This window comes from Helicoverpa armigera, chromosome 18 (genome assembly GCF_030705265.1).
Source record: "Helicoverpa armigera isolate CAAS_96S chromosome 18, ASM3070526v1, whole genome shotgun sequence".
Classification (NCBI taxonomy): Eukaryota; Metazoa; Arthropoda; class Insecta; order Lepidoptera; family Noctuidae; genus Helicoverpa; species Helicoverpa armigera.
Genome location: NC_087137.1, coordinates 4,902,594 through 4,923,665, shown reverse-complemented (window position 1 = coordinate 4,923,665; position 21,072 = coordinate 4,902,594). Strand labels below are relative to the sequence as shown.

The window sequence follows — 21,072 nt, the reverse complement described above, 5'->3', positions numbered from 1 at the left end:
CCTGAGGTTAATGTGTAACGAGGAGGAAAATAAAAACCATAATTATCCATTTACCATATAATTGAGAACCAAAGCAAGCAACTTAGTGTCCCAGAAATACTTGTATTACCTGTGTAATGAATGTCATGTATTTTATTTACTAGTGATAAAATCTATAGTAAATTAAAATATTACAAATCTACGATACCTATTGTACAAGATTTGTATAACTATTGGACGTTAACAATGCTATCAAAATAGCTTAGTATCACTGCATACGCGATCCTAATTTATTTATAGAGGCAAGATAAAATGTAACAACATATAATTTGCATATATTAGTTTGTAAAAGAAAAACGTTAACAAAATATTATGCAAAAGATTCCATTCGATAGTTTAGTGAAATAAAATATACTTAAAATTCTATGAAGAAAATATGAAGTCGCTTGTATCTCTTCAGTTTGACATTAACAGAAAAAACATGCTTAGTACATGTTTTTGAAAATTTCAAACTGTAAAGAGTGTCGTATGAGATGAAGTGTGAAAAACAAATTATGACGAAAAACGAATGGAACATACAAAGTATACTTATCCTCAATAAAGGTGAACAAAATTATTATGCATTGTCATCATCGTAAGGTACATTTAATCACAGATGCAACTTTATGAGTGGCAAGAATAAATTGATTAAGTACTTAAACACATATACTTACATAAAATGGTCGTATTTCAATATTCGAGTGAATCCAAATAACCGAAGATAAATCTTATGATCTTCTAGCTAAAGGTGACGGTATAAAGATAGCTTGCTCTGCAATTAAACTTGGTATTTTATCATCTATAATAAATAAATAATACTGTGCCTACATTCCATTGCAGAGCAAACGCTTCTTTACATAAAGAATTAAAAGATGTGGATAGTAATTTGATACAAATGTATAATAACGTTTTCATAAAAAATATCTTCAGTATTATTTGCATATTATCATTTCCATTATCTTAGTGAGAATAATTTGTTGTTACTGGAATGTCATAAACTGAATTTCAAGATGACTTTGTATTACAGATACTTATACCATTTTCTCACAGCAGTCTTGATTTTGGAAATTAAGTTGTTTTCAAAAAGTTGTTATAGACCCGGTATTTTTGATTCAGGTAATTTAATTAATTTAGTTATCATAGCCATTCTAAATCATATAAAAATGCTGACCAGCATGCATAGTAAAAATCAAAAAGATAGGAAATCAACACCAAAAGGAACATAATTTTAACACTTATTCTAAAGCAGCCCAGTATAAAAGATTGGCCGCTGTTAGCTTATTTTTAAGTAAAAATTGCACGATTTTATTACAGAAAACTCGATCTTTGGTGCTTACAAACTAAATATTTAAAAAATCACAATGTAGAAATAAATTCGGTTTAAAACCTAGCAAATTAGAAACTGTAAGTAGATATACACAACCAAAAAAATAACAAACGTTAAAAAAACAAAGAAAAACTTATGATTATGTGCAAACTTATACCGTTTAGACGCGACTTATAAGTACCGTATGTGCACACAACTAGTTACCTAAATTGTAACCTATATGAGCTACCTCGTCCCAGACGACAAATAATAAAATAAGACCTATCTAAATAGTAACAAAATTATCTAGTAATAATGTCATATCACACGTTCACAGCAGTCTTTTCTACGATGTCCTTGCTTTGCGTATATTCTTCTTTTCTGCATCGGTGAAGCCAAGTATGTTCTCGATAGCGTTGAGGTGTCCCTGGTGGTTCTCAGGGTCCGTAAGGAAGTAATAGATAGCCGATTTAAGGAACTGCAATGTCACTTCTGGATCTACGTTGGTCTTGTTACCCTTCTGCGACTGGACAATGCGACGGTACATTGCCTGAAATAAATAACATCTTGTGAGTATCTTTATTTGGATGAAGTGTGGGTGCATGCATTTTTCTACAAACTGCTATGTTAGAACTGTTTACACAAATCTGTTTTTGGGTTAATCACAAGTCCAAAATATATGTATCTGTTTCTTAATGTTTTCAAAACATTGAATCAAACGTTTACAAAAACATTTCAATAGTCTTTAAATACCGTGTAATAAGCGGCGTGAAATGTGGAAAGCTGTAACCTTTGCAAAACATTGCATACTGTGATTTGAGGCTTTATACAATAAATGAAGACAGATACTCAGATAGACTCAGCCAAAAAAGACTTGTGATAATTTAAAACATGAAAACACTTTTTAATTCTACTACTATACAAGCTATTTCCCGCTTCGACCGTGTCCCGAAGCATCTATTTGTGCACTCTGATAAAAAGAGTTATTTAACATTGTAATATTTTTTTACATCAGGCCAGCAGATCCTAAGAGCGTCCAATCAAACAAACAAACAAACTTATCGGCTTTATAATATTAGTAGGTATACACTAGTGATTTCTAACCACCGGATTTGTCAGGCCTATGCATTCGGTTTTATAAGTATGGATGCTCGTCAGGGTTTTTGCAGCGCATAATCACTGTATAGCAAGCGCGAGTATGCTAAACCCAACTTAGACGTGAAAAATATGGTAGTGTGAAATCAGACTTAGGTAGAAATAGAAATAAACATAATTACAATTTCTACTAATTACCAGAACTCAAAACTACGTAAATAAAACCATTGTCCGACACCTGCATTAATTAGGCCATTCGAATGTATTAAATGCGTCAATAAGTAGTAACTAATTAATGCAGCTGTCCATACATTTTACTTAAAAATAATAATCAAAAAGTAGGTTCATAAGATAACCCAAAACCAAAAGAGGCTGTTTCAACCAAGTAGGTTACATGCGAAGCTAAGGTTAGGCAGAATTAAATTAAAATATATTAAAACGGGTTAGTTATTACCAAAGGAAGCCTTGCTAAAGAGTGAAAATTAGTTGTAAGCTCTATCAATACCATACCACTACAACCTATGAAACTATTTACAATTAAAAAAACTAAATCTGCAAGTAGGTATAAACAAAATCAACAAATCATTATAACACAATTTTAAAAGAAAAATCCTACAATACCTACAACATTTAAGTCCAAAACCTTAAAGGAACATGAAATTAAAAATATCAGGTAGGTATGTAACAATGTATAAATGAATTAAACACAATTAACATTTCTCCTAATAGCCTGTGTAGGGAAGCAGGGTGTAATATACAAAAAAATAATAAGAAAATGTGTTCAGCAGCGAGCGCTGCTGGTCCGGTATAAAAATCCAACCTTTCGAGCTCCTAGGACCCATAAAGAAACAGCCTCCTTTGCACTTAGTAGTACTTGTGACTTTGCTGATCGGTCCTCTGTGAATGCCGTGTCCTGCAATGCACTACACGTTAAAGCTGGCATATGTTAATGGCCACTACATGCACACACTAACACTAATTCCGTGTACAATGCTGTGGGTTAATCAGAATCAAAACTGTTAATCAACTTCAAAATGGTGATTGTATCTCTTTCTATTTCTAAAGATAGTAGATAGATTAGTTTAAATTGAAATGTTAGAGTTTGAGAATGATTTTAGAACAGGATAGTGAGAATGTTGAAGTTATCACTGTGAAAAATATCCTTTGGTTTAATCTTTAAAAAATTACATGCTCAAGAAAATTGAGCTACAGTGGGATAATTTTCAATGTGATTTTACAATATTTGTGTGATATATTTAGGACAGGAAGGATATGGGGAGAGTAACTCACTCGAACTTTCTCGAGCTCGGTCTGAGTAATCTGCAACTGCTCCAGTAGTTCCTCCACGGACACGCGGCTAACTTGCCCCTGAGAAGTACCAGGTCCATTATCCTGCAACATTATACATACTTGTTCACTCACCAATTTACGTAGGATTTACAGATTCAACTGATATTATAAAAAAGGAAAATATAATCAAAGCTGTGAACAACTGTGTTTGTGTTGCTGCTATTTGCACACTGTTTTAAGGGTACAACTGTTGTAAGGGTAACAAAACAAAAGCAGTACAGTCAGGGCAAAATATAAATAAATAATTACCTTGTCGAGCTCAAACTTAGCAGCCTCAACCCCCTTGTTGTACATCTGCAGATAGATGGAGCGGTGTCTGGTCTCCTCCTCCTGAAGCTGCTTGCTGACCTCCTCCAGCTGCTTCTCTAGAGAGTGGATCCTCTCTTTTGCTTGCTCATAGTTGGGCAAAAGTTCACAATACCGGGTGTTCACATCGGCAAGCTTTTGCAGCAAGCCCTCTACTTTATCATTATGCTGTTTCTTCATCTCTTGTGTCTCTCCAACATGAGCCCTTATTATATCTTCTATCTTCTTCTCGTAATATGATATTAAACTACGACGCTCCTCATCTCCATCTCCTATCTCAGTCATACAGGACGCCTCATGTGTTAACATATGCACAGATTCTTTGGAATGTAATGATGAATTTGTGAGATCGTCAAAATGCCCAGAGTCAGTGAAAGAGCCCTGCATTTCATTGCGACATCTTGTTGGTGTTTGGTTTTTGAACAATGGACTATCAGTGATGTCAAATGATCTGCAAGCATCCCCATGTTTAGGGCTGTCTTGCTCAATGGATGCTTCATCAGCATTCTCTCTAATTGTGACTATCTCGCTGGAGTTGGATTTTTCATCAGGTGAACATATTGATGCCTTATAGAGTCGTAGTTCTACAACTTCTTTAGTGAGTTGGAATATTTCACTATCCTTTTTCTCAAGGTCTTTCTTGGCTTGGCTGAGGAGATTTTTGAGTCTTCTTATTTGTTTCTGTGCACGCTGAGTTGGTGTTAGATATTCTTCCCCAGCGAGGCCAGCATGTGATGAGCAATGTAACACATAACGCATAGATCTTCCACTAAATGTTGTTCCATTGAAAGGTGCATACCCTGCATCAACAGATGCAGCGGTGGCAGCACTTCCATAACTGTGCAGTGATTCATCATCAGGTAAGTCTTCTGGAGAGCCAGGCGGAGTGTGAGCAGAGTCAGTCATACTCAACTTCCTGTCCAGACCACTCTCTGTTTTTAAGCAGGACTTTTTTGGCTTTTGTAGAGGATTTGAATTAAATGACTGAAAGATAAGAATAGAGGTGTGAGAATTAGGTCAGAGTAATAATACTTTGTTAAGTCTATTTTTGGATGTACTTGACATGACTGTTTGAAAACAAATGCTTGAGCAGATTCTATTTATGAGTTGGCATCTTGTAAAGTGTTAAATTTATCTAGGTTTACAAACAAAACGACGATCAAAACAAATTGTATACAATGTCTAACCAGTTTGGAATGATGTTATAAATTATTTAACATATGCGTGGCTTGACTACAGTCGGTAATGAACATGTTTTATAGATACGTTATCACAAGAGTTGAAGGCTACTCACATGGCTCCGCTGGCGATGGCCAGGCTCCTGGAGTCGTGGCACATCGCTGCGCTGTTTCTGGTGTGTATTTTCCGTGATTATTGGTATTAATTTCCGCGTTGCTAAAGGCGAGCGCTGCACCATTTTCTCCCCGCGCAGCCGCAATGAGGAGCTGCGTCGGAAGTTCCCGGTGACATTACCCGCGCAGCAATGTTCATCGTGGAAGTCAGCGACCCTTCTACTATAATTCCTGTTCATTTTCTTCAATAATTCACATCAGCGTAGTGTACTGGAAGATAAATAAAACAGCTGTCTGAGACACATTCACGCCGCGCGGCAACTAAACGTAATCTAATCTGTGACATTTCTTTTTCAGCACAGTATTTTTTCATAATGCTACTGCTCCACCTGCGTCTTAACGCGTTAAATTTTGGCATTACGCAGATGTGGCCAACGTTTTAATGTCAATTTATACTAATGGCAATATAAATAGCATTAAACGTTAAGCGATAACTCGGGTGTCGGTTTTTTGGACGCATCAAAGGGTTTTAGTGCGTAGCTTATAGCGCTAAGTGATGTTGGCTACATTAATGCCATCTCATTGCACGCATGCAAGGACGAGTGTAGATACTTTGTTTAAGTTGTAACTGCATTTTACGAGCACGGTAATGGAATGGTCAAATGAGAAAGCTTTAGTTTTTAGAATTATTTTGTGTGTCTGAGTTTAATCTCTTTAATGTATGTTAACGCGTTACTTCATGAGGGATTAACTCTTTGCGTAAGTGTAGCCAACACGCATTTTTAATGCAATAAGTAACGCGTAGTTGGCCATTGACATTAACGTTAACGCTAACGCAGGTGTAGCAGGAGCATAACAATAAAGCAAAGGTACAAACATTTTTGGCGCCTTTTGGAATGCAATATTTAATTATTATACGTTTTGAACTTGTTTTTGTGCCTAGTACCTAATTGCTGTATTTTAGGTTGTTAATAATATATTTAGGCACCTACTTAAAAATGTGACACAAATATCACGTCCTTCAATTCACTTCAGAAACTATAAAGGTGTTGACGTGTTAAGCACTAGAAGTTAAATGCTGCTTTTAATTCGCTGACAGTGAGGTAGTTATTCTTAAACTTACCTGCAAATAATACTCATACAAACCAACTAAAATAATATTTGTTCAGACAGTTTGTTGTCTATTTTGCTACAATAGGTACTAACTTTGCGTTCTCAGCACTATTCATAGTATTCATACTGACATACAAAAAAACAAAGCGTTCGAGCACTTTCCCAGGCCTCCAAAAGTGACCCAGTTCCCGCATGGAACGTGGAAAACTGTCCTTCGCGAATATAAAACTGCATGCACGTAGCGCAACTGGCGCAACGCTTATATTTATCTACCTACTTCCTACATTTTAAACACATACCTGTCTACTTAATTTGAAGAAGTAGGTAAATAGGTAAGTAAGGTATGCAATTATAAATTGAAGCGGAATTTGTTTGCGGGAAATGGGTTGCGTTTAACAATAATACAAACAAGTAGTTTTTTTACGTTTTAGAATAGAATTGGCAGTTTTTGAGTGCTGTTTAGGTAAACTGTCGTCTAAGGCCTCAACTCAGACGTACTTATCATTAGCAATTACATTTAAATATAAGTAGATTTTTAAATTACCCTGAAATTAAAAAAAAAAATATAGGTATTAAGAACCCTCTGGTGACCATACTTAGGTAATTTATTTGTAGCAATTTAATTGCCTTATGTTAGTAATCTGTGCTTATGTATAAGTCAAAATAAAAATGTTTGATACTTAAACTTTATAATGCTTGAAATTGTACAATAGGTACCGAGCTGCCTAGGTAAGTGTGGAGGAGCCGATATAACAGTGCTTGTAGACGAATTATTACGACACCATTCACCGTTGCACAACTCGGTTAAAAATTATTATCTACTTACAAACATTATGAGAAGAACTTATGTATAATTAGACCGGCATTGCTCCGTACCTAGACATATTTATGGCATAACTGAGATTTAGTAGAGCTTATGTTTAATTTGAATGGATGTACAAAAATATTAAACCCTATTTTTGAGGTTGTCGAAGACGTCGACCAAGGATAGTGAATTTAGAGGTAGATAATATAGGTCAAAAGGGGCCTATATTTTCTATTTAGTTACAACAACCACTCTATTACACTCCCTGTTACGATTTGACCATAGATTTGACAATGAAAAATAAATAGCTGCTAGTTCTTTCATACGGATTGATTCAGTTGGTAATTATCTCTCATGAATTGTTTAGTACTTAAAACTTTTTGCGTTCATAACAAGTTTCAAAGTGCTTACAAAAACTTGTCGATTTCTCACCATCTGATTAATTTCCTGGCAGGCGTTTGACTTCACTACGCAATTCTAATTTTCTATAGCTTTGTTCATGTCTCATACAGTTAAGTTGTTTTACTTTTTATTGGCAAACTTTTTTAGCATTAACTGCTCTTCTAGGAGACACCTCTTCTATAAAATTCTATGAATAAGGAAGGAGGTCTGTATCTACCAAAGGTGAATTTTAATTTATGTTTGCAGTCCATTACTCTTTTCCGAAACTTTGGTTTTTTGTAAGTCTATAGGTACCCAGCCATTTTGAAGATTGAACCGGAACAGACAAACAGAGTGTCAGGCTTGTTCAAAATTCACTTCCATTGAAAATAAATGCTTCGCCGCAATTGGTCACTGAACCGTTAGACTGCTTTTGTAGCGTAGTAAATATTCGTAATACAGTGTTGAAATTGAGTTTTGTAAGAAATTACTTGACCAAGTTACTAGTACCTACTTAGGTAGTACCTATTTATTACCTACTTGGTGTTAAGTTAAGGTGCTTTGAACTTAATACCCCTTTTGGTCCCAATCACTGCATGTCACCGGCATGTGCATAGGTAGTAGGAACCATTTCGGCAGAATATTAGTGTTGCTTACAATAAAATTATGCAAGGTTTAATAGAGATAAACGAGATAAACGCGTGAAGATGCATGAAATCGTAATGTGATTAACAATGTTTGTATGTTTGTGTATTCTTATAAAGTTGTTGATTCGAATTTGTTAGTAAACAATGAATGAATGAACCTACTTACTTGATTTTATTGTACAGTTGGAGTTCTTAATAATATAATACCTATGTATAGCAAGAGGTAGTACAATGGTAGGGGAGCGCCAACCCTTAGCATAGACTCTCTCTGACGTCAATCTACCTATTTTTATCATAGCCCCGAAGATCGAAACAGTAGCTGTTCAATATAAATATGAGTTCTATACGTGGTTTAACAGCACAAAGAAACAACGAATCAGCAGTTTGTTTGACCTTTTTAAATAAATTGAATATCACGTACGACTTGTATTTGTGAACACAATTTCAGTATCTAAAGAAGTAAAATCAATTACTTGGTTCCTCAAATCAATCAAATAGGTACCGTGGAGATTATATAGGTAAGTAGGTAATTAGATATACCTATGCTTTAAATCAACACAAACCTTGATATTAGAAAGTTAACGCAAATGCAATTATAAAACTAATTATATGTTTATTATTTAACACGAATCTCTAATTAATAATTTAGTTGTTCTTGCATCCGTAAAGGATTAAATTTAAAACAGAAGTAGACTTTGTATACACTGAGGATAAAAAAGGGGCACTTCTAGTCTATGTTAGCCATGATTGGGTTCAATATTTCAAACTTCGAATTTTGTACGGGTCGCAAAAAATGGCTCCAATATTTGGCACAGTAACGTAATAATGAGTAATAACTTTGTAGTCTAATTAACACTTTATGAAAGCTAGAAAAAAATAGTTTAAAGTTTAAGTAACATATAAGTAATATGTTAGATAGTTGACTAATCAAAATGTTTGCTAAACTACAGTGTGTGGACATGGAAGGTACAATAGTACCTACCTACACCTATGTATGTATCTAATTGTTATTCCGCGATCAATATCTAGGACGACAATTGAATGACGTGTGCCGATTTCTAGACCAATAAACCGACATCAATCATTTTTTTTTCGCTTAACTTATGGTTGGAATTAGCCATTAGGGAACAAAATGTTTCCTGTGATTTACTTGGAGTTCGGCCAACTGCTAGTACACAGAACTGTTAGTAAATGCGGCATACTAGAAAAGTATAGGACGTAATGTATAAGTTAATTAGCGATTTTCGTATAGTTTGAAAGGCCGGCTACAAATGTGTCTATGACTGATTGAAATGACAAAAATCCGCTTCTAAAAAGGTGTTAATAACTAAAGACAAGCATACGAAACAAAACCTTACCTCATTAATAAATAAAACACAAAATAAGCACTCACACTTGACTTAGTTTTTCTGAATAACAATTAATACTAAGAAAGGTACGCACTCTATCTATTCTACGCTACAAAAAGTCAGAAATAACGATGTAAGACTTATACTTCTTTACGCAAGCTAGGATTCTCAGGAAAATGCATTTTGAAATTATGTTGCATGACATAAGCAGGTATAATCTACTACCATGCGGGTGCAACCTATCATAAATCACTCATTCGGTGTCATTCTATACGTAACTAAACACATATTACTTAGTAATACTGCACTAAATATATTCCGTACTAACAAATGAAGACAACAAAGTAGGTAATACAGTCATAGGTAGGTATAACGAATATCCTATCAGCCAGTAAGTTCACATATATAGAAATAGGTACGTAGGTAGGTACTAATGGTAGCTGGAAAAGCAATTTTCCAACCCTACTGGCTATCTACTCTGGCCGGGTCGTTATGGGTAGCGTGATCTGATAGAGGCCTCTATCGAAATGAAACCTACATAACATAAGTATCTTTTAGAAAACAGAGTGAAACGAAAACACTATGAAACGTATCGTGGGAAATGTATGTTTTTCTTTAGATGTTTATGAAAATTGAGACTTAATGTTTGAAATCTGTATTTACAAAAGTAATAAAGTGGAATCATTTTTTGTTTGTTTTATTCTATATTTTATCGGAGTACGGGCGCAAGTTCCCTCGGGACAAAGTTGGAATCGCGAGAAAACGGATAGTAATATTTAAGTTGTTTGTTGTTTAAAATTAATCAACAAATCGCCTCAAAAATGATGCATAACTGTTTTACGTGACCGAACAATGAAGCGTTCAATCAATTGTTTTGAAACCGCATTGAAATCAGTTTATCAGTTTGTAACGGTCGATTCGTGATACATAATGATAGGTATTTTACGTTCCTTAGCTGCACGTTCGATAATGAATTTGGATGCAATTAATATCACATAAGGACGTAATATTCGTGTGTGGAGGTAGAAATTGTAAAGGTAAAAAGCCTTCAATTAAACAATTTTATGAGTAAAGTTTACGCTCAATCGATTTTGTTTGGATGCCACACGCTGAAATTATAATAACGTCATGAACAAGTAGACTGATTTCCGCGTAAACTGTAAACTCTCTATTTTTTGCACTATCTGCTATGGTTTACTTAGTTTTTTTCAAATTGTATGGTTTCGTCAATGGACTTGTAATTTGAGACGTTGTTAAATCATGTTCAAGGCCATTTTAATTATATGAAATTACTCTAGTAAGTATATACTTATACAGAGATAATATAATTATTTATTATGATGCAGCAAAAAAAGGAACATTCTCACGTTATATACGAATACGAATATTCAGGATCGAATAATTTGTTTTGTTTTTAATGCTGCTTGCATACTAAACGTCACATATAAATATTCAATTCACCATCAGAGATTTGTTGTTTAAATAAGTTCAAAAAACTTACCGGATGCACAGTCTCACGGAAAGTGTCTCGGGTCTCACCGTCGACAGTGAAACATTATTTATTGCCCGTTGAAAGTGAAATTAAATCAATCATACTCACTAATTGCATCTTGCACGAATTTTCCAATCTCCTTGGAATTCAGAGAAAACATTCTCGTAGCAACATGAGCAAAACACATCGTATCGCACAAAGGCAGTTCGGAATACGTCACAAGTCGGTCGCACAATCGTCGTCGAAGGGAAAACTTAGTATCAACTCGAACATCGCAAATTACATAGAGTAAACCATCCACGTTAACTTTTACGCTAAGAATGTTGCGGCAAGTTGTCGAGGCCCGGAGCGCAGTGCGTGCTTGGTCAATGTTTGTTCACGGTGTGCTGCCGCCGCCGCCAGCGCCCCTCTGCGGACACGTTGTCGCAACGCCTGCCTCGCCGAATCTACTCCATTGTACTCACTTACATTACAACACAATACCTGCTGGAAACGCATAAAAACGCGAATCTAAGAAATGAACCCGTTACCTTTTTTGTTAGAGCAGCGAGACGCCGATGTCTCGAGAGCCAGTGCTTGATGCGCCATCTGGTGGTGTTATTGCGCTGCAACGTCCGCTCTAGTTGCAGTCGGCATTATGTAAGAGCCACTACCAGGTAGTTCTGTTACTTTATTATCAAGATTCAGCATGTATCATGTTGTGCCCTACTTTTCTTTTCGTTATCAAAATGAGAAAGATTCTTATTCCAGAAAGAGACCACGTAGCTCAGCTACGGCGTAGCCAGGAAGGTAGAAGCATAATGTATCTAGCGTATTGTTATTGTTTTAAATGACGCAGTTATTTATATGTTATGATTATAAAAATGCCAATACTGGTAATTCATAAACGATCAGCAACTACATTGTCACTCGAGCGCGGATGGATTGGCGGCTAGTTTGTTCTGGCACAGTAATGGCGACATACTCTGATAACGATGAAAACATGTTCCACGGGTAAACGGGCGCGATTGCATGAAAGTTTCTAATTTGTTATATTTACATTTAATTATGTCGCAGTAAATTTAGCGGGTTTCATTATAAATAGAGCTTGTTATATAATAGCTTGAAACTGAATATTTCAAATATTTGCGTAGGTTTTTCTGCTTAGACGTCGGAATTTTCGTAATTGAACGCATAACCTACTCAGTATTTTTTAACATCCATCATAATATTTCATGTATTTCGCCTTGGACCATTCACTGCGCTAATTGCCTAAGTGCAACATATTATTACGTATTTCGCTCCTTAATTAACACACTTCCTGCGTGTTATGTACATGCAGTTTATGACCCTCGAAGCAGGTACAAAATCCACGGACTTCACCAACGATGCTTCTTTATTATAATCTAGGATATCAAATGTCAAGTCTTGATTTTTATCTTTATTATATTAACCCATAGTAAATCTTACGTTATCTTACACAAACAAAGTTATCAAATAAACTTAAACTGGATAAATAATTTTTAATCCGATTCCATAAAAATATCACGAGACCACAACACATACATAAACACATAAAAAGTATGTAGTGTCATTAACTTTCGTTTTGTTTAGTTCCTAACTTAAGCCTAGGTTTTCACTGTAACTGTGCGAAAAACTACGAATTTGATGATTGTCGACGACATCGCGAACAATCACTAGCATTACATAAAGTAGGTAATCAACGTTAGGCAAATGGCCAATAAAATGAGTACAACATTAAAGAATGGTGCTGAACTGTTATATAAGGCTTTGGCTTCAAAATGTTCAGTTGGTAAAAATCGATATTGTTAAAATTGTAGCAGCTTTGCACGCGGTGGGTTCAGCCAGCGAGACGGACTCGGCATTAAAAAAACTTGAATCATTCGTTGGAAGTCATGAATGAATCTGAAGACCCATTTATTGATTCTTTGTGGCCCGATAGTATGGTAGCGGTTTAGCCTTGCACTAACCAGGAAAAGCAAGAAACCATTTCCATGAAACCTTAAGATCTTCTTGTTGGTTTCATTTCAGTTTCATAATTGGCTGTTCGTTAGAGTAACTGACAGTTAATATAACATCAATATTATGTTATGAAACCTTGTTGTCGGAATGTCTATTTCTTTTTATTTCTTAAATTGTTTATGAAGGTCTTAGAACGTCTTGTTAGTTGAAACGGGGCAAGTTTTTGCAATCATATGACCACACACCGAGACAAAGGCTCTTGAATTGAAAATAAATAGTATTAAACGAATTCGTTCCAGAATAGAATGCTTGCTATGAGCACCGACTGGAACTTATCGTACACCCACCTGTATTAAAAACAAACCTAGAATTACACCGGTTTGCTATTAATGCATTCGTAGGAGAACACGTTCGGTTTCGCCAGAATCTTGAGAATTACAAGTATGTGCCCATTTGTTTCTAAAGCATTTAGTATCTATGATTTGCAGCTTAAAAGTAGGTCTATTGAAATTAAATATACCTCTAGATGACTCATTGTTTTAATTAGGATTGCAATCTCTTTATTTCCTTTATATAATGAATGTCTTGCAAAAACGTGCAAGTGTCTGCACTAAGTAGGTGCTGGATCGAGGACATATATTGAAAATACATTTCATCATCAGTAATATAAGGTTACTTTTAAAAGATGATTCAAGCAACATTGTAGGAAACCTTGCTACATACATACACTCAAACTTGTTCATAAAATGGCTACCGTATACTGCATTGCTCCAATACTCGCTCGTACCAAAAGGTAACTGGTAGAAGATGCGGCCCACCAAATGCGTCACTGCCACTTCGGTAATAAAGCCTTTGCTGCTAATCTAAAATCCAGTGCGCTGGCCTTTCATAGTTTTCAAAGTCAACGTTTTTTGTTTCATATAGACTTGTCATCGGTTCTCACGAAACGTTAAAGCTAGGTGCTCCAAGCTTATTTTAACATTTACATACATCTCTGATTGAATTGTATGTCGTCATGATTAAAGTTAGGTACTGCTAAATATACATAGGTCTTTCACAATATTCAAAACTTTGCTGCTATCAAACCACTAGCCAACCAATCTAAAGCCCGCATTGGTTTGCTGCCAAACCAACGTTATGAATATTCTGTAAAAACTTGATTGAAATATTATTTCGAAGGAAAGAAGTTCTCGTGTCTTGTTTAATGAGGTTTTAACATGCAGCATTTACTGTCAGACTTTCAGTTATGAAGTAAAATAATAAAACAGTTTTTTTAAAACAGTTTCTTAACTGGCTTGTAGTGCAAAATTCATGATGCAAAGTTCACATAAAAATGCCAACTCATGGTAGAGTCGAGGGTCAATATCAATCTAAAGTTAACCTTGTATTTATCATCTACTACAATTATTAATGCAGCATAAATCCTTACTCATATGTCTTTGCTTTTCGTGATCATGGTTAAAAATTGCAATAATGTGTATTTTATTAGTACCTCTAGGTATATACTATATGAAGGACTCGTCTTGATATTACTACAAAAGTGAAATAAAATCCAAAAGTTCCAAGACCTACTTGCATAGTTTTAAAGTAGGGAATCGCGAGATTTCGCAGTAGATCCCTAACTATTGATCAGACGAAAGTATGCGGTGCCTACAGCCTATATTTATCGGGGTGGGCTCTTGGACAAAACCGGCTCAGCAACCTTGCCGCCTGTGGAGGCCACTTTTTGTGCAACCCAACGGTCGCCATTTATTCACTCTTATGTGTAAGCAAAATAGCAAGTAAAGCAGGATAATAATAATTAGTGTAACTTGTGTTCCAGTGGCTTATGACTTCGCAAGGGTTTAAAATTAAAACAACGACAAAGTTCTGCAATGTATGCAAGTAAATTGTATGACTTATGATATTGAAAGAAATTAAATTAATATTTTAATATCTCTAGCTACAAATAAAAATAGTGAAACCAAATAACAGCATACAACATTTTACACAAGAAGGGTTGTCTAGAGAAAATATTTTAAACAGCAAGTGCTGAAAGCCACACTAGTATTTTGAAATCAATTGTAGTAAATCGCTAATAGCTTTTAAACTTACATGCTAACAGTAATTATTGTCAATGTCGTGAGTTTCAACATTCTTTCATTCTCGTGAAATGTTCAACGTTTCATTAAGTTTTGTTTCAAAACATTTAACAATCTATACAGGTATCTGGAAAGACTGGGGTCTGACTCAAAGGCTGCAATAACGGAGGAGGTTTCTTTATTCGATTCATATTATTTATGGTATTTATATTTTGTAACAGCTCTATAGTAAATATTACATCGTCCATCTTAAGTTATCGGCTCACGGTACGGCACTTACCATCTTCTTCATCGCTTTTGTCCGCAGTAACTGCGTTGATACAAATATTTTTACACATTTTACGTAAATGGCCCACCATGTTGCAATTGTTGCACTTATATTTCGCATATCGGCAGTCCGATGTCTTGTGATTATGAAAGCCACATACTTGGCACTGTATTTTACTATTATTATTTTTTAAAGGCGTTTCAGGACGGCCTTTTGTTTGTTCCTCGATTCTGTAAGACTGGTCAGTAGAAGGCATCGGTGGCGTCGTGGGCGTCGCAGCCGAAGCCGAAGCTCGAGCGTTGCACATAGTTTCTGCAATTTGCACAGCTTTGACTAGAGTGAGCTCCTTCAAATCCAGTTCGAAAAGTTTATCTTTCTCCGCCCCCGAACGCATCCCCATTACGAAGCGATCTCTGATAGTTTCCTCTACGTTACTGAACTCGCAGTGCGCTGTCAGGCCTCGCAGCCTCGCCGCCCATTGTGCGTAGGTTTCTTCAGGTTGCTGCACCGCTGCATAGAATTCGTATCTGTCAGCAAACCCACAGCGTTTCGGCGTAAAATGCTGGTCCAGTAGCGTGAGGATGTCATCGTACGGAAGTTCTTGAAGCTGCTTTGGTAAAGCTAAGGCCGCAGCTAATTTGTAAGTTCTATCGCTGAGAGTGCTCAGCAAAATAGCTCGCCTTCTGACACCCTCAAGGTCGGTATTCTTATCAATGTCATTGGCAATGAACCATTGAGAAATACGACTCTTGTAGGATTCCCAGGACTGTTCCTTATGGTCAAACGTCGACAATAGACCAAACAAAGCACTTGACATTTTGAAAACGGTTTCAATGAGTTTTATTTTATTATGTTTGGACTATGTAAATACGCGAGTGAAAGGGCTCTCAGTCGGAAGAGCAATGGCGTGCGTTCACTTATCACAGGTGACGGTGATTACATTAGCCAGTCATGTTCACTCTCAATACTCAACAGCATAAAAGGATTCACGCAAATTATCATAAAACACTTTTGCAATTTAGTGCTGTGATAATTTGGGCAACAGATAGCGTTACCACCATTGTGATACAAACGAAGTGCCTGAGATTTCAATACAGAAATGTCAATTTAATGATCGATAGAACAGCAGTAGCATTTGCGTGGGCGGCTATCAACAACTTTAAAGTAACGAGCCATCGAGTTATTTTATGTATGTTATCTATGGTATTGACGCAAGAAACATCAACGCCACGCTCCTTGCTTGAATGCGCGCTCTCTCCACCTTTCCCGGGAGCTATGAACATTTGCATGCTCATGCATTTGACTCAATCATAATTAAGTACATCAGATAAGATAATAAATTCTAACCTCATAATGCGGATCGTGTTGAAGGAGTTGGACGATCGTGCCGCTAAGTATAGTGCAAGTATTGCGATCATCTAGATCACTGAGTATGTAAAGCATTTGAAATTTTGTTGTGGTAGCCGTTTTCGTTTTATGTGGTAATTACTTTGTATCAGGTGCCTGCATCTTTCGTGATGAAAGCAATTAATTATAATTTCTTTTTAATGACTGTTGACGGTATCTTAGAATCTTTAAGAGTTGTCAGCACTGAGGCAAATGAAGGAGTTAAGTATGTAGGAATTTTTATATTGTGCGTTAAAAATAGTATTTGCTTATTTACTCGATAGCAGGCGACGGTTATATGACACTATAATTTTCTATTAGACGTGTTATTGAAATATGATTATGAATTTTATATCGAAAAGTGTAGGCAGAAGGGAAATTAAATATCAAATAAATGACATGGACTTTATAAACAGGTTTTACGATTCTTACGCATAATAATCAAGATATGAGTCACAGAATCGACTGCCTACTTATCTGACATTGACCTAACTTAACACATCTGCATGTGTTTTCTCAAAACATTTGCATGTTTGAACGTTCAATAGGTACCTACTTGACTTAAGTTTGTTGTCTCAGAGTTTCGTTTTCATTATTTTATGTAAGTAGAGCGTAATGAATTGTCAATTGTTAGAGATAGTCAGGTGTTTATTAAGGATAAGTAGGTTTAGCTAATGTTGAAGGTTTTGTACGAGAAAAGGTATTTGTTAATGAGAGAAATTCTGAGAAGAGTGAAGGAAATGTTTAAATATGGTAACAAAACTATTACACCTACCTACCTTTTCAGAATTCAGGTAAGTATTATATGTAGGTACCCTCTAAGTTTGATTCAACGGTTTACAAAGATATATAATTTAAATCAATTTTGTAGTCACCAAACAAGTTTGTTGGCATAATAGGCTCGCTCTATAAAGCCATGGTGTAAACGCAGCACAATATTTGTAATACCCACGAACAAGCGATAGATAACGATAGTGTCAGCTTATCATAACTTATCTGGCAATCGATAATATGACCGCATTTTGATAAAAGAGATAAGCATAAAAGTTTTTTGGATGTTGTTTGTCTTGATAACCTTTTAAAAAATGTTAAATCATGTAGTGTAACTTCTAAAAATAACATAGTGTCACAAAAACAAAAATTATTACTTATTACTTATACGTTTATTCTAATATAATAAAAGGATTTTGTTTGTTTGTATCCCAAAGACTCCGAAACTACTGGAACGGTTTGAAAAAATATTTCTTTGTTGGAAAACTACACTCTTCCCAAGTTACATAGACTTGGAATTCATCCAGGGATGCGCGTAAAACCGCGTGAAAATTGCATGTACCTATATTCTAAAATAAAATGAATATGATTATAATTTATTTATTCAGGCAAACCAACAACATATTTACAAAACAAGTAGTTTAATTGTTTAAACAAGTTGCTTAGTTTCATACGTATGTTTACAGTGTAAATATGTCAATTACAGGTATGCACAACATTTACAATAAGTTACAGAGAATAATACTTATTTATAACATTACTCTAGTCAAAGCTATGGAAAAAAAATGTTTATCTTTTCCCTTAGATCGGATTCAAGGGTTTTATTTCAGCAACAAGAAATCTTTAATGACATTAGCATGATAAGCAATTTTTCTGCACACGTCGGAGGGCGTAGGTATATTGAAAAGCGATTCGTCATGGCGATAATAAGTAATCTCAGAAATCAATTGTAATAAACTTCAAGGTCGCTTTGTAAGCCAACATTGTGATTTGTGATAAAACAACCTTGTTGTAAAAAAAAAATGGTATGCAATATACCTACCTAAAACGATAAACTAATTGAAAATGCTATTTAAAAACTCTGATACAAGATAGTTTAGATCTCAATTATGTGATTTGCAAATGTTTGATCAGATGTCAATTTTAAACTAGCGTAAAATCATTAAATGTAATTTGAAAAAGTTCGCTGCAGTTAGCTTGAAATCTCTATTATGCTATTTTACTTTTGAAAAAAAGATAGGTAAGTAGGTGATTCAAGATGTAAGGCGAAAAAGATTCAATGTAATACTTTGTTATATAAAACGCAATTATCAGTACAATTTATTCACAGGAAATAGTTACGAATAGGATAACATTTTTAATTGAATTGGCTTAAAGATAATGAAGGGAAGGGATAGTTTGATTAAAGGGAACTGTATAACTTTTTAAACATGTTAAGTTACTGTTTCAAGATTTGGTTTTGATGTTTTAATGGATCCTGTGGATATGATTAGGGCGTGTACTAAACTATACGAGCTTATTACAGTAGATAAATTAATTGTAAAAGGTATTATTGCACAATATTGTAACTGATTTATAAGATATAGATAATGCTAAGATTATCAGTGGCCAGTATTTTACAAATCTGTGATTCAAATGTCATTTTGATAGCTATCGGTTTATTTTAAACTTGTTTTAAAGACCAACGAATTTATAATTTTATATCGTTCTTAAATTTATAGTGGCCTAAAGCATCCCATTTATATTTAGAATAATGTATGCATGATTCACTCAACCGTCTGTTTCTTTGTTGCTATCAAATTAGATGAAAACTTGCTTCAAATAATTTAGAGTTTTTTAGTAGAATTTTACTGATGACTTCATACTTCACGGTAAGTAATTCAGCTCCGATATTACCAGCCATAAAAGCAGTCACACAAACATTTCTGATGCTCTTTTGTCTCAAAACTACTGTAAGAAGCTATGATAAGGTTGTATAAAACGCGCCATTTGTACTAAAGCCCTCGGCAGCTTGCAGTAGGGTAATGTGCGAAGGCTCTATCAGTTCATCTTGAGACGAAGTGCGTCTATTTTTACCGCGCGGCGCCACGGCCCGGCCTAGGCCACTCACTGCATGGGGCATCGAGCACGATGCACCGACACGCTTAATTTCAAAAAAGTCAATGCCCTTAAGTCATTATTGACAAATTCTATGGTGAACTATATTGTCAATTATTGTAGCATTGTTTACTTAATAAATAGAAAAACGTAAACCGTGGCTTTGTTGATAAGACAGGATTAAGAATTATAAACCGTCATCGCAGTATAATGTTTAAGTTTTGAGTGAAAGTCAGACAAAGGAGGTTCTTTGTTATGATTCATGTGAGACAAAAGATAAGTTCCTATAGATAGAGCCTTCGTATAGATATAAGTAGGTACACACTTGTATGCATTCTTTCTTTGAGGTTTTGTACCATGTTCCCGATGTGATGACGTTGATGTCTTTCATATTGAAAAACAAAACGTCATATTATATTGTTTAGCATAAATAAAACCCTTCATTGCTATTATTAGTGCATGAAGTACATTTCAATTGTTTTCAGTAAACATATAAGTTTTAAGGAAAGAAACGCGTGTATATAAAAGGTTGTTTGATACATAGGTAGAGCAATAATTTTCCTGAAGGTATGAACATAATTGAAAGACATATCCATAATTAAAAACGTTGTATACTTCAGCTCTACTTTCAATTAATTAATTTTCGCAACATAACGCAAGGATAATGCAATACAAATGTGTAGAGCAAAAGTAACTTAAAATAACAGCTACATAGATACAAGCAAGCGTATACTAGATGTACTTACAGGTAATAATTAATGCGGCATAAGTGTTGCCTGTTACGGCAACTTATACGATAAAGTGAACAAAGCACGGACGTTATACGATTTTCGGCCATCCGTTTATACGTTACGTATAAGGCTTCATAGAAATAATTGTTACAAAGTGTGTTTGTGTCTCGCTCACACGTGCGTATGCGTCCCTTGCACGCGCTACGTCATCGCAGAAACCAGCCAGCCAATTGACCAGAATACTGCCAACCTTCAGTTTTTTTTTTATTTATAACTCGCTCTGGCTGGTAAGTTATGCTGCGTTCGAACGTTACCTGTCCACTTGCCAGTTGCGTTACTGCGATCAGATAAAATTTGGACATTAGCTTTAAATCAACCATTTCTGATTTCAATCTCTAGTCTACAAGCGATTTCATTCTCTAAAAAGCAACGGATGGATCAGTTACTGCAATCTACAGAAAACTGATAAGTAATAGTTTTTTTTTTATAATAATGTAATGAGACACATGGTAAGTTATTAATTAACATGTGTAATTTATAATAATGTATGGGTGCTAACACAACTAATAAACTAGACTCAGGTTCGGCAGTCCGGCATGGTGACCATTGCGCCATCGAGGTT

The 21,072-nt window shown here is 35.2% G+C and overlaps 1 protein-coding gene across 7 annotated transcripts; it reads right to left on the bottom strand.

The window, feature by feature from the left end:
* Window positions 1-41: 41 nt before the first annotated feature.
* On the bottom strand, window positions 42-20,587 carry LOC110375368 (protein quick-to-court). 7 transcript variants are annotated; one of them, XM_021333447.3, is made up of 6 exons: window positions 20,466-20,587; window positions 5,370-5,637; window positions 4,019-5,059; window positions 3,710-3,811; window positions 3,240-3,332; window positions 42-1,874 (listed from the first exon to the last, which is right to left on the bottom strand). In XM_021333447.3, exons 2-6 carry the CDS (start codon window positions 5,604-5,606, stop codon window positions 1,671-1,673), a joined length of 1,677 nt encoding a protein of 558 aa, XP_021189122.2. In that variant the 5' UTR covers window positions 5,607-5,637; window positions 20,466-20,587; the 3' UTR covers window positions 42-1,670. The 7 variants fall into 7 exon arrangements, with proteins under 7 accessions (XP_021189122.2, XP_049706151.1, XP_021189118.2 ...); XM_049850194.2 differs by lacking the exon at window positions 20,466-20,587 and adding an exon at window positions 11,685-11,790; XM_021333443.3 differs by lacking the exon at window positions 20,466-20,587 and adding an exon at window positions 11,263-11,587.
* Window positions 20,588-21,072: the final 485 nt, after the last annotated feature.

Coding starts and splice junctions, on each gene's coding strand:
- LOC110375368 (XM_021333447.3), bottom strand. CDS start 5,606: ATGAACAGGAATTATAGTAGAAGGGTCGCTGACTTCCACGATGAACAT. Junction 5,060..5,369: donor GCCATCGCCAGCGGAGCCAT/GTGAGTAGCCTT, acceptor CTTATCTTTCAG/TCATTTAATTCAAATCCTCT. Junction 3,812..4,018: donor CTAAGTTTGAGCTCGACAAG/GTAATTATTTAT, acceptor ATAATGTTGCAG/GATAATGGACCTGGTACTTC.